Source organism: Eleutherodactylus coqui, chromosome 2 (genome assembly GCF_035609145.1).
Source record: "Eleutherodactylus coqui strain aEleCoq1 chromosome 2, aEleCoq1.hap1, whole genome shotgun sequence".
Classification (NCBI taxonomy): Eukaryota; Metazoa; Chordata; class Amphibia; order Anura; family Eleutherodactylidae; genus Eleutherodactylus; species Eleutherodactylus coqui.
In genome coordinates this window covers 136,189,374-136,210,965 of record NC_089838.1, presented here as the reverse complement: position 1 = coordinate 136,210,965, position 21,592 = coordinate 136,189,374, and the positions used below count along the sequence as shown (strand labels likewise).

The 21,592-nt window shown below is 46.9% G+C and overlaps 1 protein-coding gene across 1 annotated transcript in view; it reads right to left on the bottom strand.

Annotated features, from left to right (window-relative positions):
• Nucleotides 1-21,592, bottom strand: part of MYRFL (myelin regulatory factor like) — a 104,053-nt gene that overhangs the window by 33,925 nt on the left and 48,536 nt on the right. Inside the window, exons 16-20 of the mRNA XM_066589303.1 lie at nt 20,973-21,052; nt 19,582-19,656; nt 18,470-18,525; nt 18,106-18,261; nt 15,154-15,213 (exon numbers count right to left, since the gene is read on the bottom strand). Of these exons, the coding sequence (XP_066445400.1) occupies nt 15,154-15,213; nt 18,106-18,261; nt 18,470-18,525; nt 19,582-19,656; nt 20,973-21,052 (427 nt within the window). The remainder of the gene's footprint in view (nt 1-15,153; nt 15,214-18,105; nt 18,262-18,469; nt 18,526-19,581; nt 19,657-20,972; nt 21,053-21,592) is intronic.

The following is a 21,592-nucleotide window of genomic DNA, read 5'->3' as shown; positions in this document are numbered from 1 at the left end:
AATTGAGGAGGCTGACTCCCACTGCGCCGACCATGTTGGAGTTGGTATTCCACTATAGCTCTACGCTGCTCATAGAGCCTGGCCAATATGTGGAGCATAGAGTTCCACCGTGTGGGCACGTCGCACAGCAGTCGGTGCACTGGCAGATTAAACCGATGTTGCAGGGTGGCAGCGTCCGTGTGGGACTTGCGGAAATGTGCGCAGAGCCGGCGCACCTTTCCAAGCAGGTCTGACAAGCGTGGGTAGCTTTTCAGAAAGCGCTGAACCACCAAATTAAAGACGTGAGCCAGGCATGGCACGTGCGTGAGGCTGCTGAGCTGCAGAGCCGCCACCAGGTTACGGCCGTTGTCACACACGACCATGCCCGGTTGGAGGCTCAGCGGTGCAAGCCAGCGGTCGGTCTGCTCTGTCAGACCCTGCAGCAGTTCGTGGGCCGTGTGCCTCTTATCTCCTAAGCTGAGTAGTTTCAGCACGGCCTGCTGACGCTTGCCCACCGCTGTGCTGCCACGCGACACCGACTGCTGGCGACGTGCTGCTGCTGCTGACACATCTTGATTGCGAGACAGAGGTTGCGTTGGAGGAGGAGGAGGGTGCTTTAGTGGAGGAAGCAAACACCGCCGCAGATACCAGCACCGAGCTGGGACCCGCAATTCTGGGGGTGGGTAGGACGTGAGCGGTCCCAGGCTCTGACTCGGTCCCAGCCTCCACTAAATTCACCCAATGTGCCGTCAGGGAGATATAGTGGCCCTGCCCGCCTGTGCTTGTCCACGTGTCTGTTGTTAAGTGGACCTTGGCAGTAACCGCGTTGGTGAGGGCGCGTACAATGTTGCGGGAGACGTGGTCGTGCAGGGCTGGGACGGCACATCGGGAAAAGTAGTGGCGACTGGGAACTGAGTAGCGCGGGGCCGCCGCCGCCGCCATCATACTTTTGAAGGACTCCGTTTCCACAACCCTATACGGCAGCATCTCCAGGCTGATAAATTTGGCTATGTGCACGTTTAACGCTTGAGCGTGCGGGTGCGTGGCGGCGTACTTGCGCTTGCGCTCAAACACTTGCGCTAGCGACGGCTGGACGGTGCGCTGAGAGACATTGGTGGATAGGGCCGAGGACAGCGGAGGTGAGGGTGTGGGTGCAGGCCAGGAGACGGTAGTGCCTGTGTCCTGAGAGGGGGGTTGGATCTCAGTGGCAGGTTGGGGCACAGGGGGAGAGGCAGCGGTGCAAACCGGAGGTGGTGAACGGCCTTCATCCCACCTTGTGGAGTGCTTGGCCATCATATGTCTGCGCATGCTGGTGGTGGTGAGGCTGGTGGTGGTGGCTCCCCGGCTGATCTTGGCGCGACAAAGGTTGCACACCACTGTTCGTCGGTCGTCTGCACTCTCAGTGAAAAACTGCCAGACCTTTGAGCACCTCGGCCTCTGCAGGGTGCCATGGCGCGAGGGGGCGCTTTGGGAAACAGTTGGTGGATTATTCGGTCTGGCCCTGCCTCTACCCCTGGACACCGCACTTCCTCTTGCAACCTGCCCTGCTGCTGCCCTTGCCTCCCTCTCTGAAGACCTGTCCTCAGCAGGCGTAGCAAACCAGGTGGGGTCAGTCACCTCATTGTCCTGCTGCTCTTCCTCCGAATCCTCTGTGCGCTCCTCCCTCGGACTTACTGCCCTTACTACTACCTCTCTGATAGACAACTGTGTCTCAACGTCATCGTCCTCCTCACCCACTGAAAGGTCTTGAGACAGTTGGCGGAAGTCCCCAGCCTCATCCCCCGGACCCCGGGAACTTTCCAATGGTTGGGCATCAGTCATGATAAACTCCTCTGGTGGGAGAGGAACCATTGCTGCCCAATCTGAGCAGGGGCCCGAGAACAGTTCCTGGGAGTCTGCCCGCTCCTCAGAATGTCTCATTGTAATGGAGTGAGGAGGCTGGGAGGGAGGAGGAGCAGCAGCCAGAGGATTCTGAGTTGCAGCAGTGGACGGCGCAGAACTGTGGGTGGACGAAAGATTGCTGGAAGCACTTTCTGCCATCCACGACAGGACCTGCTCACACTGCTCATTTTCTAATAAAGGTCTACCGCGTGGACCCATTAATTGTGCGATGAATGTGGGGACGCCAGAAACGTGCCTCTCTCCTAATCCCGCAGCAGTTGGCTGCGATACACCTGGATCAGGAGCTCGGCCTGTGCCCACACCCTGACTTGGGCCTCCGCGTCCTTGGCCGCGTCCACGTCCTGTAGGCCTACCCCTACCCCTCAGCATGCTGTATTACCAGTAATGCAGAAACAGAACGCTGTAATTAAATGTGCCGCTTATTGGCCTGTGGTTGGAGGCTGACGTCGCTTACGGAACGCCAGGAAATAATTTTGCGCAAGCCTGCTGTAACACTTAGCTGGCTGCGTATGAATTTGGAGAACTACTACACCCAGCACAGACCCAGAACACTGAGGACACTCACAGGCAGCCCAAATAGATTTTTTCCCACAAATTTTTTTTGCAAAGGCCCACTGCCTATATTCAATCAATAATATGTCTTCTGTCCCTGCCTAAGCGCTTCTGGCCCTGGAGTATTACTGCAGGGCGCAATGCTCTGCACGGCCGATATACCAAAAAAAAAAAAATGTGCAACACTGCAAAAAGCAGCCTCCACAGTACTGCACACGGTTAGATGTGGCCCTAAGAAGGACCGTTGGGGTTCTTGAAGCCTAAAATCACTCCTAACGCTCTCCCTATAGCAGCTCCGGCACCAGCAGCACTGTCCCTGATCTCTGTCAGAATGCATCTGTGGCGAGCCGCGGGAGGGGCCGATTTATATACTCGGGTGACACCTGATCTCGCCAGCCACTCACTGCAGGGGGGTGGTATAGGGCTTGAACGTCGCAGGGGGAAGTTGTAATGCCTTCCCTGTCTTTCAATTGGCCAGAAAAGCGCGCTAACGTCTCAGAGATGAAAGTGAAAGTAACCCGAACATCGCGTGGTACTCGTCTCGAGTAACGAGCATCTCGAACACGCTAATACTCGAACGAGTATCAAGCTCGGACGAGTACGTTCGCTCATCTCTAGTTAAAATCTTGTTTTTCATTGATCCAAGAAATGTAATTAGCCTACCAGTATATATACATATGTAAACACTGGAGGCTTAGGAGATAATAATTTGATAATTTACACTAATGTATAATTGGGTTATTAACATAAGGGTAAGGGCACTAGTACAGGAGCGCTAGTGCCCACTGATAGCACTTGTAATTTACTGATAATTGCCAGACTGAGCATGCAAGCCTGGTAATTATTGCTAAATTACAAGCATTAGCAGCACTCATGTAATAGCGCCCTAAAATACATCAACATTTGAGTGTCGTTCCTCTCAGCGTGACAGTAATTTGGTAAATGCTTAATTACCATTTAGCATTACCAATGTACTAATATCTCCACTGTCATATAGGAGTCAAGATTATAAATATATTACTGAAAGGGGAAGTCAGAGTTATTCTTTTTCAAAATAGGCTGCCCATGTTGAAAAATAACAAAGCAGCCTATACTTTCCAATCTCGGCACCGCATTTTACCCCGCCGAGTTGACCGTCAAGCTGTGTAATTGGCTGCAGCAGCCTGTGATGTCCCGTCTACGGACTGACCGCAGCCTGCAAACCCAGACCCAGTGTGGGGGACAGAGATAATATGCTGGAGCTGCGGGGAAGCGAGATGGGTGAGTATAGGCTGATTTGTTAGTTGTTTGTTTGCTTTTTTTGTTTATTAACATGGTCAGCCTCTTATAATAAAAAAATAACCTCTTTAAGTTAAATCCCCTGGCTTTAAAAGAACAAAAATAAAATGCTAAATTTCAACTCCCATATGCAAAACTGGCTTCCAATTGGTTTTGAGCAAATTGGTATAAAAAAAAAACCTTTCAAAATAAAAAACAAATGTTTAACAAAAAAAAGACCCCAGTACGTCTCATTACTGGGGGACTGACTGATTACAATCTATGCATAGCACTGTGGAATAGGTTGATGCTATAGAAGCAAAAAGAAATACATAATGATGCAAAATAATTAAACATGACATTCAAAAAGATCATAGTTACACTATCAACACATATGCTAGGTCACAGGACTAAAAGAATTATGTAGTCCCATTTAATACATGAATAGAGATGAGCGAACGTACTCGTCCGAGCTTGATACTCGTTCGAGTATTAGCGTGTTCGAGATGCTCGTTACTCGAGACGAGTACCACGCGATGTTCGAGTTACTTTCACTTTCATCTCTGAGACGTTCGCGCGCTTTTCTGGCCAATAGAAAGACAGGGAAGGCATTACAACTTCCCCCTGCGACGTTCAAGCCCTATACCACCCCCCTGCAGTGAGTGGCTGGCGAGATCAGGTGTCACCCGAGTATATAAATCGGCCCCTCCAGCGGCTCGCCACAGATGCATTCTGACAGAGATCAGGGACAGTGCCGCTGGTGCCGGAGCTGCTATAGGGAGAGCGTTAGGAGTTATTTTAGGCTTCAAGAACCCCAACGGTCCTTCTTAGGGCCATATCTAACCGTGTGCAGTAGTGTGGAGGCTGCTTTTTGCAGCGTTGCACTTGTTTTTTTTTTTGTATATCGGCCGTGCAGAGCATTGCGTCCTGCAGTAATTTTACATTGTCCAGGGCCAGTAGTGGTGAGGCAGGGACAGAAGACATATTTAGTGTATATAGGCAGTGGGCCTTTCCAAAAACATTTGGGAAAAAAAATCTATTTGGGCTGCCTGTGACCGTCCTCAGTGTACTGGGTCTGTGCTGGGGGTAGTTGTCCTAATTCATACGCAGCCAGCTAAGTGTTACAGCAGGCTTGCGCAGAATTCTTTCCTGCCTCTGTGTTGCGTCTTACATCACCGCTGTATTCCTGTCCACAAGTGTACTGGGTGTCTGCTGGGGGTAGTTGTCCTAATTCATACGCAGCCAGCTAAGTGTTACAGCAGGCTTGCGTAAAATTCTTTCCTGCCTCTGTGTTGCCTCTTACATCACCGCTGTATTCCTGTCCACAAGTGTACTGGGTATCTGCTGGGGGTAGTTGTCCTAATTCATACGCAGCCAGCTAAGTGTTACAGCAGGCTTGCGCAAAATTCTTTCCTGCCTCTGTGTTGCCTCTTGCATCACCGCTGTATTCCTGTCCACAAGTGTACTGGGTCTCTGCTGGGGGTAGTTGTCCTAATTCATATGCAGCCAGCTAAGTGTTACAGCAGGCTTGCGCAAAATTCTTTCCTGCCTCTGTGTTGCCTCTTACATCACCGCTGTATTCCTGTCCACAAGTGTACTGGGTCTCTGCTGGGGGTAGTTGTCCTAATTCATACGCAGCCAGCTAACTGTTACAGTAGGCTTGCGCAAAATTCTTTCCTGCCTCTGTGTTGCCTCTTACATCACCGCTGTATTCCTGTCCACAAGTGTACTGGGTCTCTGCTGGGGGTAGTTGTCCTAATTCATACGCAGCCAGCTAAGTGTTACAGCAGGCTTGCGCAAAATTCTTTCCTGCCTCTGTGTTGCCTCTTACATCACCGCTGCATTCCTGTCCACAAGTGTACTGGGTCTCTGCTGGGGGTAGTTGTCCTAATTCATACGCAGCCAGCTAAGTGTTACAGCAGGCTTGCGTAAAATTCTTTCCTGCCTCAGCTGTGCGTTCGGTAAGCGAAGTCAGCCTCCAACCACAGGCCAATAAGCGGCACATTTAATTACAGCGTTCTGTTTCTGCACTACTGGTAATACAGCATGCTGAGGGGTAGGGGTAGGCCTAGAGGACATGGACGCGGGCGAGGACGCAGAGGACCAAGTCAGGGTGTGGGCACAGGCCGAGCCAGTGCGGTGGCCAGGGGTAGAGGCAGGGCCAGACCGAATAATCCACCAACTGTTTCCCAAAGCGCCCCCTCGCGCCATGCCACCCTGCAGAGGCCAAGGTGCTCTAAGGTGTGGCAGTTTTTCACAGAGACGCCTGACGACCGACGAACAGTGGTGTGCAACCTTTGTTGCGCCAAGATCAGCTGGGGAGGCATCACCACCAGCATGCACAGGCATATGATGGCCAAGCACCCCACGAGGTGGGATGAAGGCCGTTCACCGCCTCCGGTTTGCACCACTGCCTCTCCCCCTGTGCCCCAACCTGCCACTGAGATCCAACTCCCTTCTGAGGACACAGGCACGAGTGCCTACCGGCCTGCACCCACACCCTCCCCTTCGCTGTCCTCGGCCCCATCCAGCAATGTCTCTCAGCGCAGCGTCCAGACGTCGCTAGCGCAACTGTTTGAGCGCAAGTACGCCGCCACGCACCCGCACGCTCAAGCGTTAAACGTGCACATAGCCAAATTGATCAGCCTGGAGATGCTGCGGTGTAGGCTTGTGGAAACGGAGGCTTTCAAAAGCATGATGGCGGCGGCGGCCCCGCACTACTCAGTTCCCAGTCGCCACTACTTTTCCCAATGTGCCGTCCCAGCCCTGCACGACCACGTCTCCTGCAACATTGTACGCGCCCTCACCAACGCGGTTACTGCCAAGGTCCACTTAACAACGGACATGTGGACAAGCACAGGCGGGCAGGGCCACTATATCTCCCTGACGGCACATTGGGTGAATTTAGTGGAGGCTGGGACAGAGTCAGAGCCTGGGACCGCTCACGTCCTACCCACCCCCAGAATTGCGGGCCCCAGCTCAGTGCTGGTATCTGCGGCGGTGTATGCTTCCTCCACTAAACCACCCTCCTCCTCCTCCAACGCAACCTCTGTCTCGCAATCAAGATGTGTCAGCAGCAGCACGTCGCCAGCAGTCGGTGTCGCGCGGCGTGGCAGCACAGCAGTGGGCAAGCGTCAGCAGGCCGTGCTGAAACTACTCAGCTTGGGAGAGAAGAGGCACACGGCCCACGAACTGCTGCAGGGTCTGACAGAGCAGACCGACCGCTGGCTTTCGCCGCTGAGCCTCCAACCGGGCATGGTCATGTGTGACAACGGCCGTAACCTGGTGGCGGCTCTGCAGCTCGGCAGCCTCACACACGTGCCATGCCTGGCCCATGTCTTTAATTTGGTGGTTCAGCGCTTTCTGAAAAGCTACCCACACTTGTCATACCTGCTCGGAAAGGTGCGCCGGCTCTGCGCACATTTCCGCAAGTCCAAGACGGACGCTGCCACCCTGCGGACCCTGCAACATCGGTTTCATCTGCCAGTGCACCGACTGCTGTGCGACGTGCCCACACGGTGGAACTCTACGCTCCACATGTTGGCCAGACTCTATGAGCAGCGTAGAGCTATAGTGGAACACCAACTCCAACATGGGCGGCGTAGTGGGAGTCAGCCTCCTCAATTCTTTACAGAAGAGTGGGCCTGGTTGGCAGCCATCTGCCAGGTACTTGGAAACTTTGAGGAGTCTACCCAGATGGTGAGCGGGGATGCTGCAATCATTAGTGTCACCATTCATCTGCTATGCCTCTTGAGAAGTTCCCTGCAAAGCATAAAGGCAGATGCTTTGCGCTTGGAAACGGAGGCGGGGGAAGACAGTATGTCGCTGGATAGTCAGAGCACCCTCATGTCTATATCTCAGCGCGTTGAGGAGGAGGGGGAGAAGCATGAGGAGGAGGGGGAAGAGACAGCTTGGCCCACTGCTGAGGGTACCCATGCTGCTTGCCTGTCATCCTTTCAGCGTGTATGGCCGGAGGAGGAGGAGGATCCTGAACGTGATCTTCCGAGTGAGGACAGCTATGTGTTGCGTACAGGTACCCTGGCACACATGGCTGACTTCATGTTAGGATGCCTTTCATGAGACCCTCGCGTTACACGCATTCTGGCCACTACGGATTACTGGGTGTACACACTGCTCGACCCACGCTATAAGGAGAACCTTTCCACTCTCATTCCCGAAGAGGAAAGGGGTCCGAGAGTGATGCTATACCACAGGACCCTGGCGGACAAACTGATGGTAACATTCCCATCAGACAGTGCTAGTGGCAGAAGGTGCAGTTCCGAGGGCCAGGTAGCAGGGAAGGCGCAGAGATCAGGCAGCATGTACAGCGCAGGCAGGGGAACATTCTCCAAGGCCTTTGCCAGCTTTACGGCTCCCCAGCAAGACTGTGTCACCGCTCCCCAGTCAAGGCTGAGTTGGCGGGAGCACTGTAAAAGGATGGTGAGGGAGTACGTAGCCGATCGCACGACCGTCCTCGGTGACGCCTCTGCCCCCTACAACTACTGGGTGTCGAAGCTGGACACGTGGCCTGAACTCGCGCTGTATGCCCTGGAGGTGCTTGCTTGTCCTGCGGCTAGCGTCTTGTCAGAGAGGGTGTTTAGTGCGGCTGGGTGAATCATCACGGATAAGCGTACCCGCCTGTCAACCGACAGTGCCGACAGGCTTACACTCATCAAGATGAACAAAGCCTGGATTTCCCCAGACTTCTCTTCTCCACCAGCGGACAGCAGCGATACCTAAGCAATACGTAGGCTGCACCTGCGGATGGAAGCATCGTTCTCTATCACCATCAAAAACGGGGACCTTTTTGCTTCATCAATCTGTGTATTCTATTCATCCTCCTTCTCCTCCTCCTGAAACCTCACGTAATCACGCCTAACTGGCAATTTTTCTTAGGCCCACAAGGCTCAGTCATATAATTTTTGTAAACACTTTTTATACGTTTCAATGCTCATTAAAGCGTTGAAACTTTCACCTGAACCAATTTTTATTTTAACTGGGCTGCCTCCAGGCCTAGTTACCAATTAAGCCACATTAACCAAAGCGATTAATGGGTATCACCTGCCCTCTTGGTTGGGCATGGGCAATTTTTCTGAGGTACATTAGTACTGTTGGTACACCAATTTTTTGGGGCCCTCGCCTACAGTGTAATCCAGTTAATTTTTTTGCCCACCTGCATTAAAGCTGACGTTACATCAGCTGTGATGGGCAATGCAATGGGATATATTTATGTACCACCGGTGGCTTCCTCGCACCCACCCATGCTGTGGGTCCACAGGGAGTTGTAACTGCATGTGTCCACTTCTAAAGAACCCCAGTCTGACTGGGGCATGCAGTGTGGGCCGAAGCCCACCTGCATTTAATCGGACGTTACCTCAGCTGTGATGGGCACTGCAATGGGATACATTTATGTACAGCCGGTGGGTTTCAGGGAGCCACCCATGCTGTGGGTGCACACGGAATTCCCATTGCGGAGTTGTACCTGCCTGTGACTATTTATAAAAAACCGCGGTCTGACTGGGGCATGCAGACACCTTGACAGAATGAATAGTGTGTGGCACATAGGTTCCCCATTGCTATGCCCACGTGTGCAGCTCCTGATGGCGGTGGCACAGGATTATATTTCTCATTGCTTCTGTACAGCATTGTGGGCTATCACCCCGCCCCTTTTAAAGAGGGTCGCTGCCTAGCCGTGCCAACCCTCTGCAGTGTGTGCCTGCGGTTCCTCCTCATGGCAGACGCACTTATAAATAGACATGAGGGTGGTGTGGCATGAGTGCAGCTGAAGGCTGCGCAGGGACACTTTGGTGTGCGCTGTGGACACTGGGTCGTGCGGGGGGGTTGGGCAGCATGTAACCCAGGAGAAGTGGCAGCGGAGTGTCATGCAGGCAGTGATTGTGCTTTGTTGGAGGTAGTGTGGTGCTTAGCTAAGGTATGCATTGCTAATGAGGGCTTTTCAGAAGTAAAAGTTGTTGGGAGGGGGGGGGGCCCACTCTTGCCGCTATTGTGGCTTAATAGTGGGACCTGTGAACTTGAGATGCAGCCCAACATATATCCCCTCGCCTGCCCTATCCGTTGCTGTGTCGTTCCCATCACTTTCTTGAATTGCCCAGATTTTCACAAATGAAAACCTTAGCGAGCATCGGCGATATACAAAAATGCTCGGGTCGCCCATTGACTTCAATGGGGTTCGTTACTCGAAACGAACCCTCGAGCATCGCGATAATTTCGTCCCGAGTAACGAGCACCCGAGCATTTTGGTGCTCGCTCATCTCTATACATGAACTATTTTTCCCAATGGACATATCTGAATATTGTCCATATGAGTCAGGTAAAAACAAAATGTACTGGTATATTAGGGGTTGCCCAAAAGGTTTAATTCACAGTTGTGCTTCTCATTACACAAGCATTTTTTGTTTGAGTGTCTGATTTTCCAGTGAGATAGTGCCCTCTGCTGGCAACTGATTAAAGTACAACTATGCTCTGTTATTTAGATTTAAGTTTTAAGGTAGGGGAGGAGTGGGCTGACGTAGGAACATTCTGACAGAAGTCCAATAGTAAAGTTGAAGCAGTCCATAGATGTAATATAACTGTGAACTAAGCAGTTATCAATCCAACTCTCCTATTGACATGCACATTTAGCTAAACCAAAAATCAATGTTATTTTAATTGTGATTGTTCTCAGTAAGAGAAACCAGGTAATCTTGTAGATATTATACATTTTAATGGTTAACAAAAACACAGGTTTTTACTATCGACCGTTCATCAGGCTAAAATGAAACTGGTTTGGATGGGACACAATTCTAACATATAAACGCAGAGGGGAGGGGGGGGGGTGGCACCCCTCTTGATCTAAATAGATGTTCACACACAAAAATTTTAGACTTAAAATAACACCAATCTGAGCAAAGAGATAGATGCTTAATCAGACCACTGAGCTGAGGAATGGGACAGTTTTATGTTGTCTGGTATCTCTACTTGAACTGCACATGGAAGGAGATGGAAACACTACCTCTGCAGCACCAGCTATTGGATGGCAACTTTCTTAGAATCAATTTCTGAATTTTTATGAGGAAAAACAAAAAATAAATAATGATTGGGAAGAGGACACCCATCTTGACCTTCTTCAGACCTTTCATATTCTCCATTTATGCAAGAATCCCAGGCTGAGGTTCACTCCATTCTTGAGGGTATTAAACGTGGCCATAAAAACTTATACTTCCAAATTCTTCTGTGACGCTGTGATTTGAAATTGCCCTTCAGTATGATAACTGTCATCTGCTCTATGTTGTGTCCCTGACCACAAAAATGCTTTGCCACAGGTAATTCTGTCTTTTCCTCTCCAACTGAGTGGCAATGAGATCTCATCCTGGCGCTCAGTTTTTGTCCCATTTCCCCAATATAAAGCCCCCCAACAGGACATTTACTGCACCAGATCAGGTACACAACATTGGACATGGAACATGTGAATGTTCCAGGGATCTTATAGTCCTGCTGTGTGTTGTGGATTTGTATCCTGTCCATGATCAGTACATGTGAGCAGGTTTTGCAGCTCCTTACATTACAGGGATAAGTTCCTTTTTGTGTGTCTGAGGGCAATGCACTCCTGATTATAAAGTTCCTCAAATTAGGAGGTTGCCTGTAACATAGAAGGGGAGGGTCCAGGAATATGGTTTTCAGATGGTCATCCCTGTGTAGGGTATGATAGAGTTTCTTAGCAGTTTTCCTTAGTACTTCTAGCTGTGAATTGTAGGTCACTACTAGAGGCACACTGCCATTTTTTTTTCTTTCTCCTTGTATTGGAGTAGTTGATTTCTGGGTATCCTGGTGGCTCTGGTGATTTGGTCATCAATTGAGGTGGGATGGTAGCCCTGATTTTAAAATGTCTTTTTGAGATTGTGTAAATGTTCCTCTCTGTCTATTGTGTTGGAGCAGATCGGGTTGTATCTGATGGCCTGGCTGTAGACGATGGACTTTTTGATGTGCTTAGGATGGTAACTGTCCCATCTGAGGTATGTGGGTGGATCAAATCGGTTTTGGTATAGGGATGCCTGTATTGAGTTGTTTAAAATCTTTATGGTGCTGTCCAAAAGTTGATTTCTGTATATGAGCAGCTTAATGTAAGGTTTATGGTCGGGTGAAATGCAATCTCTCATGGAATCTTATTAGTTCTTGTTCGATGTTGGTCCAAATGATTATAATGTCATCAATGTAGCGGAAGTAGGCCAATGGTTTGTTGGGGCAGGAGGCCAAAAAGTCACTCCAGTTTTGCAATGAAAAGGTTGGCATATTGCGGTGCCATTTTACTGCCCATGCCAGTTCCGGTGAGTTGTACGAATATCTTTTTGTCAAAGGAGAAATAATTGTGTGTGAGGATGAACCTTGTGTGTTTTTTGTTATTTAAATTGAGTGGTTGCCCAAAAGATAGATGTAGCCCCTGGATCAGGTTTCAGTGGGTTGTAAATACCAGACAAAAAAGGCAGCTGGATGGCGTAGTGGAAGTGAAGATCCAAGTGAAGGCAAAAAAAAAAAAACAATGAGGAAGAAGCCAATTTTGGGAGGAAAAATTCCCTCCTGGCTCTGTAATGGCTTTTAGTATCATCTCTATGCGGACAACCCCCAGTTATACACCTCCTCGTGTGACATCACAGCAATATTACTCCAAAACGCCACTGACTGACTGTTTGTAGTAGGTAAGCTCGTTGGAGCAGGACCCTCAGCCCTACTGTTTCCATCAATTGATTACTTCACGTAACCGTGTTTTTTTTTTTCATTTCCCCGTCTTGTAAGTGCTGCAGAATATGTCGACGCTACATAAATAAAGATTATTATTATGGCCGTCAGAATAATCCCTGGATCAATGCTCTTCAGACAAAAATTCCTTCCTGACTCAAAAGTCCGGCAGTCGGAAGATCCCCCTATTAACAACCCTTCTGGCTATTTAATGTCTATATCCTGTAATGCCACAGTGCTCTAAAAAGACGTCTCGTCCCCTATTAAACACCTCTATCGATTTTGCCATCACCACGTCCTCACCACGTCCTCAGGCAGAGAGTTCCAGAGTCTCACTAATCTTACAGTAAAGAACCCCTTTCTGTCTTGATGATGAAACCTTCTTTCCTCTAAATGAAGAGGATGCCCTCTTGTTACCGTCGCAGTCTTGGGTATAAACAGATAATAGGAGAGATCATTGTATTGTCCCCTAATGTACTTATACATAGTTATTTGGTGACCCCTTAAAATCAATGAGAACCCAGCCTGCAGTTACAAGCGTTGGCCACCACACAGGGGTCGGAGCATCTGCTTCTACTCCAACCCATGTGTTTGTGGCACTATCAGTTGGCACACAAATCAGCTGATTGGTCGGGGACCAGAGCGGCAGACCCAGGCTGATAAACTATTGATGACCTATTTCGAGGTTAGGTCATGAATAGTATTTTCACCTTCAGGAATACAGAGATGTGGGGACAGGCCAGGCAACTCGCTACCTGTTCCCCATGAGGAGGGTGGACAGGAACCGATTGCAGGTCGACAGAGCAGTATTACTCTCTGATCTACCCCTACGCAGGAGGGTGGATGGCCAGACATTGCTGTCCATTGTCTGCCCTACCTGAAGAAGAAAAAGTGGCATGGCTGGGGTCCAGTCATTGCCCACCAGCCATAGGTCCCCCGGAGGAGCCGCCTATCCCCTCCCTGCTGGGTATGGGGAGCTGGTCAGGGGACCCTGCTGGAGACAAGGAAGGAGGAAAGAAAAACGATAGGGGAGTAAAAAGGAGCAGGTAAGAAAATGGCTTCCCTTGCTGCCCTGCCCCTGTACAGGAGTTCCCTTCTGTGTCACGCTCCCTGACAGGCTGTGTATTTGTCGCATATGGGAGGGTATTTGCCGCCATGCAGTGTGTTGCACCTTGTGGTTTGTGTTATGCCTACACTGGCTGCCTTGGAGCCATGTTGGAGCTTGTTGCTGGGATCTGTTTCTTATCGGCTCAGCTTCACAGCTGTAATGCATATAATTATGTATGCATTACAGCTATTTGCAACCATCACACTGTCACCCAGTTATAATTCTACTATTTGGACGCTTTTGCGTCTCGTGATACAATTTAAGAGACTTATTGTATGGAAAGGATATTCATTATCCTTTTGTCTTTATGTTTTGTTTGTGTGGATAGCCCATATATGTTTTTTAAAGGATCCTTCCATGTGCTTAGCCTCGTCCATCACCTCCACCCTATGCACTCCTGGGTACTTCGATACCCTGCTTCCAGAACCTGGGTATTCCAGAACCTGCCTCGTTGCCATGATAAAAAATTTTAATAAGCCTGATTTGAGCTACGGGGCATTGCTGGTAGGATGGACAACAATGCCAGTTCCGATGTCAGGACTAGTGGCTCTCTGTTCACTTTCCCAAATAGACGCATCACGTCTTGCCATATGGGTGCTACCATGGGACACTCCCACCACATGTGAAGCATCAAACCCACTCCAGCCCAGCAACACCAGCAGACATCCGAGGTTGACGGGAAAAACCTGTGTAGCCTCTCCAGTGTCATGTACCATTGCGAGATAATTTTGAAATTTAGCTCCTGGAGTTTCAACATCTGTTGCTTTCTAGGAGGACTGTGCTGGTAGCTCAGTCAGCAGTGTCCATGCGGACATGGGTCCTCATGTCGTCGGTGATGAATGAATGGTCCTGTTTAGGCAGAGTCTGTGGCTGACCCTAAATTTTGGCGTCAGAACGGACCTTGTATTCTTCCCTATTAGGGATGTCTGGGCTGCTGCCGTTAAGAGTACTCTGTAGTCAGAGCAGTCTATGACTTCGCTCCTGCAGCTTTTCTCCACATAGCCTTCCTACGCAGGTAAGAGCACCATTGGTGAGACCAAGCATTTAATCAGACAGCATTAGTAGGGCGCTGCTATCTTCCTGTGCTATTTCCTCCTGCAGGATTGCTTGCAGTAGACCGTGAAACAGTATACACTAGTACTGATTTCAATATTGCAACTGCAAACCCCACCTCCGAGCATTTTCCCACCTCCCTAATTGATTTTAACCTTCAAAGCCGCATTGCATCCGCAATTATATTTTCGGATGCACTGCGGATTGTCCGCACCCATTGACTTCTATTGAGCCAGTCTGCATGGAATCCACACAGAATTGGAGCATGCTGCCATTTATTTTCTGCACCAAATGGTTCGCAAATCAAATTTGCATGCTTAAATTCAGTTGCGGATGCCAATGCTTCCCTATGGGCACTTTGAATTGTGGATCTTCCGTGCGGTTGACCCGTGCAGATTCCACAAATCAAATCCGCCCGTGGACATTGGGCCTAAGAAATTAAAAGAGCTTGCCGAGTTGATAAGTGTTGCAATACTTAATTATGTTACTTTTTGGTAACATGGCACAGTCCAAACCTACTGAACGAAATGAGTCGTGTGTCAAGCACCAAAATAAAGGCATTAACTTACAGTCACTTGAAAATCCCAGCTTATTCTGCCATCTCCTATTGGTTTTAGCGTTAAGATATCCTTAAAAAAAAGAAAAAAGGATTCATGATACCAGTAATTATACTAAAATATATATAAAAAATATATACAAATGAATAGGACAGACAATGTATGTGAAAAAATGCTTTTTCATTCATTGGTGTTATAGTCAACACTACTCTGTTAGGGCTCATGTCCAAGGGCATAGGCATAAAACATTGCGTATCAATGTATTCCTTGCGTATTTCCCTGCTTCTGAGTGCGTATGTTTTTTTTAGGCGGGTATGGCTGCGTATGTTACCGCGTTTACATATGCGCGTGAAAAAAAATGCAGACTGGGATATAAGCATATTCAGGGATTAATTAGCATTTTGCTAGGCAACAAGCGTTTGACACGCAAGGCTCTGCTTATGCACGTGTATGCATAATAATCCACAGTTCAACAGGGGCTGTACGTTCTGTAAGAATGCAGTAACAGGATGGCCTGCAGAGGCTGCCACACAGGCATTCTGATACCTGGAAAAAGGAAACCAGAGGGTTAACACCCTGGGTGTAGCAGGATGTGAGATACAAAACAGTCAGTTCCTGTCACACTCAGGGAAAGTGATAGCTTGGTGGAGCTGAAGAGCTGCTAGCCTGAGGTTCCGTTCGGACCAGTGAGAGGCAGTATGAAGGAGCCGCTTCAGGGACTCTGAGCCTGAGGTCTAGTGCAGACCAGTGTGGGACCCGTCACCTGGTCTGAAAGAGGAGGATGCCCCAGGTAGGGGTTAGTGATGGGAACCCTGAGGGTTGTGTACCCTGGACTGTTGTATGCTGTATCCATGATTGCTGTGCTATGTCCAATAAATACTGGCAGGCACCAGATTTTAAAGAAAGTGAAGTCTTTTGGAGCCTTTTCTACACATATAGTGCCCATTTCCTGAAGTTGAGGTCGGCGATCCACAGGCAAGTGAACACCACTTGTCACAGCGCATATTATGTGGTAAAATAGAGCATGCTATGATTCTTTTCAAGCGCGTATCGACACACAGTGCCCACACACTGGTGTGCATGGAAGAAAGTCCATTGACTCTAATTGCCTCCATTCACCGCATATCATGCGTGCATGTCACACATGTGTAATACAAGGTGAAAAAACACCCATTGACATTAACCCTAAGAGTAGCAAAGTTTTAAAATATGAAAAAGCAAGCCTGGTCATGCAAATAGTAAAAGAGGAGCTCATAAGAATACAATTTAAAGGTGCTGTCACACACACAAAAAAAATAAATTTATTCTGCTGCTGCTGCTGCTGATGATGATGATTATCCGTTCAGTCGCATCCGACCCTCGGTCACTCTATGGATCAATGTTCTCCATGCGTTCCTGTCTTTCACAACGTCTTCCAGTTCTGCGATAGACATGTTGGTGGTGGCCTTGATTGTATTTAGCCATTTTGTTCTTTGTCGCCCTGATCTTCTATTTTCACTGCCTCTACCAAGCATCAGTACTGTTTCCAGTGAGTTTGCGCGCATCACGTGTCCAAAAAAAGAGAGCCGCTGTTTGACGATTTTACCCTCCAGTGATATTTTCGGTTTGATGCTATCTAACACTACCTTGTTCGTTGTCATGGCGGCCCAAAGTATTCGTATAATTCTCCTCCAGCACCATAGTTCAAACACATCAATTTTCCTTCTATCTGTTTTCCTGAGTGTTCAACTTTGGGAAAGACAATTGCATTGACCAGTCTGGTTTTTATTGCCAGGCTAATATCCTTGCTTTTGCAGATCTTTTCCAACTGTACCGTTGCCTACCGCGGTCATGACTTTTGTTTTCTTGCTGTTGAGGTTCAGTCCCATGCGTTCACTTTCCTTCTGCACTCGTTGGATAAGGTGTTCCAGGTCCCTTTCACTTTCCGCCGGCAGGGTGGTGCCATCTGCATATCGGAGGTTGTTGACATATCTGCCACTGATTTTGACTCCGATTTCTGATTCATCACCCCATGATTATTTCTACATACAGATTGAAAAGGACTGGTGATAGAATGCAGCCTTTCCATACGCCTTTCTCGATTCCGAACCAATCCATGTTTCCATAAGTTGACCTCACTGTTGCTTCTTGGTTGTTGTAAAGTGACCTTATAAGCTGTTCAATATGTTCTGTGACGCCCATTTGCTTCAGACACTTCCAAAGCTTGTCATGTTCAACACAATTATATGCTTAATTAAATGATTAATAAACTAAATTACATACTCACCCTCCTTTTTCACTCCCCAGCAGCTACAGTCAGTTGTCCCCGCTGACCTCCCAGTTCCACAGTCTCAGTGATCATGTGTGTGTCACATGATCATACAACCCAGATGTCAGTGGGGACAGCAGTGCCAACTGCAGCTGCTGGTGAGCTAAAGGGGAGGTAATTTTTTAGTTTTTTTATTAATCGGACTAAATAAAATTAAAATCTGGGCCCGACTGCTGTGCTGCCCCAGCAGCCCGGGCACCTTTCCCCTCCTGGTCCTCTGTGCATTATGGGCACCCCAGTCACAGTAGGCTTTACCACCCGCCTGGGTTTGCCAGATGTTGACGCCAGCCCTGTCACCAACACTGCACATTAGGTTGATGTTTTTCTGAGCACGAAACAAAAGCACACAGGGAGGGGGGTCATGATAAGTTTGTTACAGCATATCAAAACACAACTTGTTGTATTTTGGCGGGTTAACATAATGAATTAATATTTAGTTGTGCAACAACCCCTTTAAATCTGCATCATACTGGAATAGAGAATCCCTAGGAGCCTGGAGACAATAATCTGGCTATGTCTACACATTGCTGGCTTTATAAGTCCTGTTGTCCTGCCACATTCTATAAAAACAGTCTGTAACACAAGTGTGCCATAAGGAGATTTCTGATTTCTACCTTAACTAATGTAAAAATTCTCATGATAGTACACATACTTACTTTTTTCTAAATAATGCCCTTTCTCATAACCAATATTTGTTAGCTTGCTTTGTTTGAGTGAACAGCAATACTCTTGATCACAAGGCAAGATATCACAGAAGTTAATTTCCTGTCCTCCCACTGATGGATATTGGGTAGTAGTAGATTTAGTCATAGCTGTTGAATGAAAACATTTAAATTATGAGATCATAAACAATAGTCTGTGTAACTGTATATTGTTAAACAAAGCAGTATTATTGTTAGTGTAATAAAGCTCAAAGACCGTCAAGTTTACACAATTGCCTCTCAGACTTTTTTAAATTGCAACAATTTTGTATCAGACAGCAGATCTAGAGGTCAAAGGCTTGACTTGGCTGGAACTTACCCATCGTAGTGTAAACTGGAGGTATCATTGAACTTGACATGTATGTAAAATTATTCCTGTGAATAACATGGAAATATAGAAAATATTATATTAATGTGGTTTTTAAAAGCAAAGAGCATAGGAAAAATAATAAAACAATTTACACAATTTGCCCTTTTAACAAAGGCGTGTCAATCAGTACTCATTACTGCCATTTACATGTTGCAACTATAGGCAGCACATCCCCCTGTTTATATTGGGAGATGTGCTGCCAATGAGCTAACATTTTTATATCGCGTTAAAGATGTGATCGTCTGATGAGTGTTTGCTCATTTCTCAGCTCATTGCAAGCATATTCACAAAGGCTGAGGATCAGGCAAACAAACAGCTTCTTAGTGTCCATTAGTTGTATGTATGTAAGTGACGGATTTAATTTATTTCAAGGTTCAGACTTTCTGATCAGTTGTTAGAGACACATAAAATTCGGGTGGTGGTGGTCATATATGATGAGCTTATTCTGCTGTCCACCACTACAATTCTAGCTGTATGGAGTGTGTTAAGAAAATTGTAGATCAATGTATCAGTTAATTGTTCGTTTACTGCATTGTAGACTAGAAGGATATAGCATGATGCTAGTATAAATAGCGAAGGGGTTAAACAAAAGCTTTCTATAGCTGTGCATGGTACTGGGACAGACAGACAGGAGATAAGACAGTCTCTCAGACCCCCTCCCCCCCCCTGCATTCCTTTTCACTGAATTCATAACGATTTCATTGTATGTTATAGTAACACCTTAGAAGGTGTAACTTATGTTAATCATTTAAGTTTCAGCCTATCATGTATTCTTATTAATCTTGGAGGTATATACTTTTCCTGTGATGTAATTTATGGTATATAAACTGCATACACCTTAGAATAAATTAGAAATCATCTGATACCGCACAGGCTGGTGTGATATGTATTTCTCCTGGGTCCAGACTTCTATACGAAATCTGGGAGGGTCTTCTCTTTGATAAACACATAAATTCTCCTTACAGAGTTCACCATCTACAGTAATTACTGATCTAGACATCTTATTTTAATAACGGGTACAACATGTACATCTGTTATCTACACAGAGTTAAGTAGCTTACTGTGTCGGTGGTTGTTCTCGCTCAATGGCTTCTTCTTGGACATAGAGGATATACAATGTGGACATGGTCAGAGCACTAAAAGACATAGGACAGGATTTATACTCATAGCCTTAGTAAAATGCATGACCCACACATTGGAAACACAGAGATAAGACATTTTCATTTAGGAGAGTAAGAATGACCTTCAAACTTATCCCAACCAAGAAACAGTAAAGTTTGCTTATTATGCAAGTTTACCAAAAATATCTAAAGCAAGTAACCTGATATATTTGTCCCATGTGCCTGCATAAAAGTTCTGTACAAAAACTAACCGCTGTGTAATTTTCGTGGCAAGTATAAGTACCGTGTTTCCCCGAAAATAAGACAGTGTCTTATATTAATTTTTGTTCAAAAAGATTTAACTTTTTTACATGTATAGCTGCCTGGACACTATTTAAATTGACTTTTTAAATTAACTGTTAGCAGGGCTTAATTTTGGAGTAGGGCTTATATTTCAAGCATCCTCAAAAAGCCTGAAAAATCATTTTGCACCCTCAAAAATTCTGGAAAATCATGCTATGTCTTATTTTCAGGGTATGTCTTATTTTCAGGGAAACAGGATATGTATAACACTCTTGTGTTAGCACTATGCACATTTGATCCATAGATTAGAGCATCTGTCAGCAGATCTCTTTATATTTTACTTGCTTTATAAACATAACTTTACGCAAAGACTTAAAAAAAACAAAAACCACACATACACTGTGCCACCATACAAGATGGCTCTCAGCCATTGCATCGAGTTGCAGAGGCGACTGTGCATATGTGGGACTTTCTCCATTCAAATCTTTGGATAGCTGATCAAGCTAAAATTACATTAAAGTAGTTTTCCAGGCAAAAACCATTGAGGACCTACCCTCAGGATAGGTCATCAACAATTAATTGCTGTGGACCCGCTGCACAGAATCTCTGGCAATCACCTATAACCTGGCCCAGCTGTCGGTGCAGTGAGCTAGACATATATCATAGAAGATGGAATCAGAAGGGGCCTAGTTGGCTTCACCCCCTCTAAAATCAATGGGGGATGAAGCGGCTATTGCACTTCCAGGCTCATCCCTGGTATCTAAGGTGGAAATGCCAGAAGTGTGATAATCAGCTTCAGATACCATTGATTTCAATGGGAGTGAATATGTAAAGGGTCCCTGGTGATTAGGTATTGATAGGTCATCAATAGTTTTTTGTCCAGAAAATTCCTTTAAGTCTGGACCCTCATTCTTACTATATGCATGGTCCCAGAGGTAAGGCTCAACCCATCATACATTTATGGCAGATCCTGTAGATAACATCCCTTAATGATGTATAACCTATTGATAAAGTACGGAGCAGTTATTAAAATATTTTAATTTATTTACCAAAGTGCCATAACGGCAATCAAAGCAATTACAGTCATTTGAAAAATCCTTTTAGAACATTGCTGCTGTTTGATTGGAACCTGGAAATAGAAGAAAGAATGTATTATTGTTAAGTACAACGCTTTAAGGCTGCAGTTTACAGTAACTGCAATCAGAAAGTCAGATTGGTGTTTTTGAGAGTCATAAAACAATTGAACACTTAAGGGATTGTACCAAGATATAAAGTTATATCATGTACAGGATAGGAAATAACTTTATGATCAGTGGGGGGCTGATCACTGGGTCACCAACCAATTCCAAGAACAGGAGATCATTCCTACATGAAAGGAGCGGATGATGTGATCCTTTGTTCTTAAGGGAGATAAGCTGCAGACAGAAGTGCCTGGTAACGGCTTACTCACCTTTCCCTATTGTGGACACATGCATACTCAGCCAAGCCAAGCATCCATGTGTATAGAGGGTCTGGAGTAATAGCTGTCAGACAAAATAACTTTCAGCCAACAACTAAAGTGCATGGCCCCTATAAGATTATATGGTTGAAATGTGCATAAACTATTCCAGCAAATAAGAAACCCTTTATATGAGTTTGTACATAGCCCAGACTACAGCTTGCATGTTGC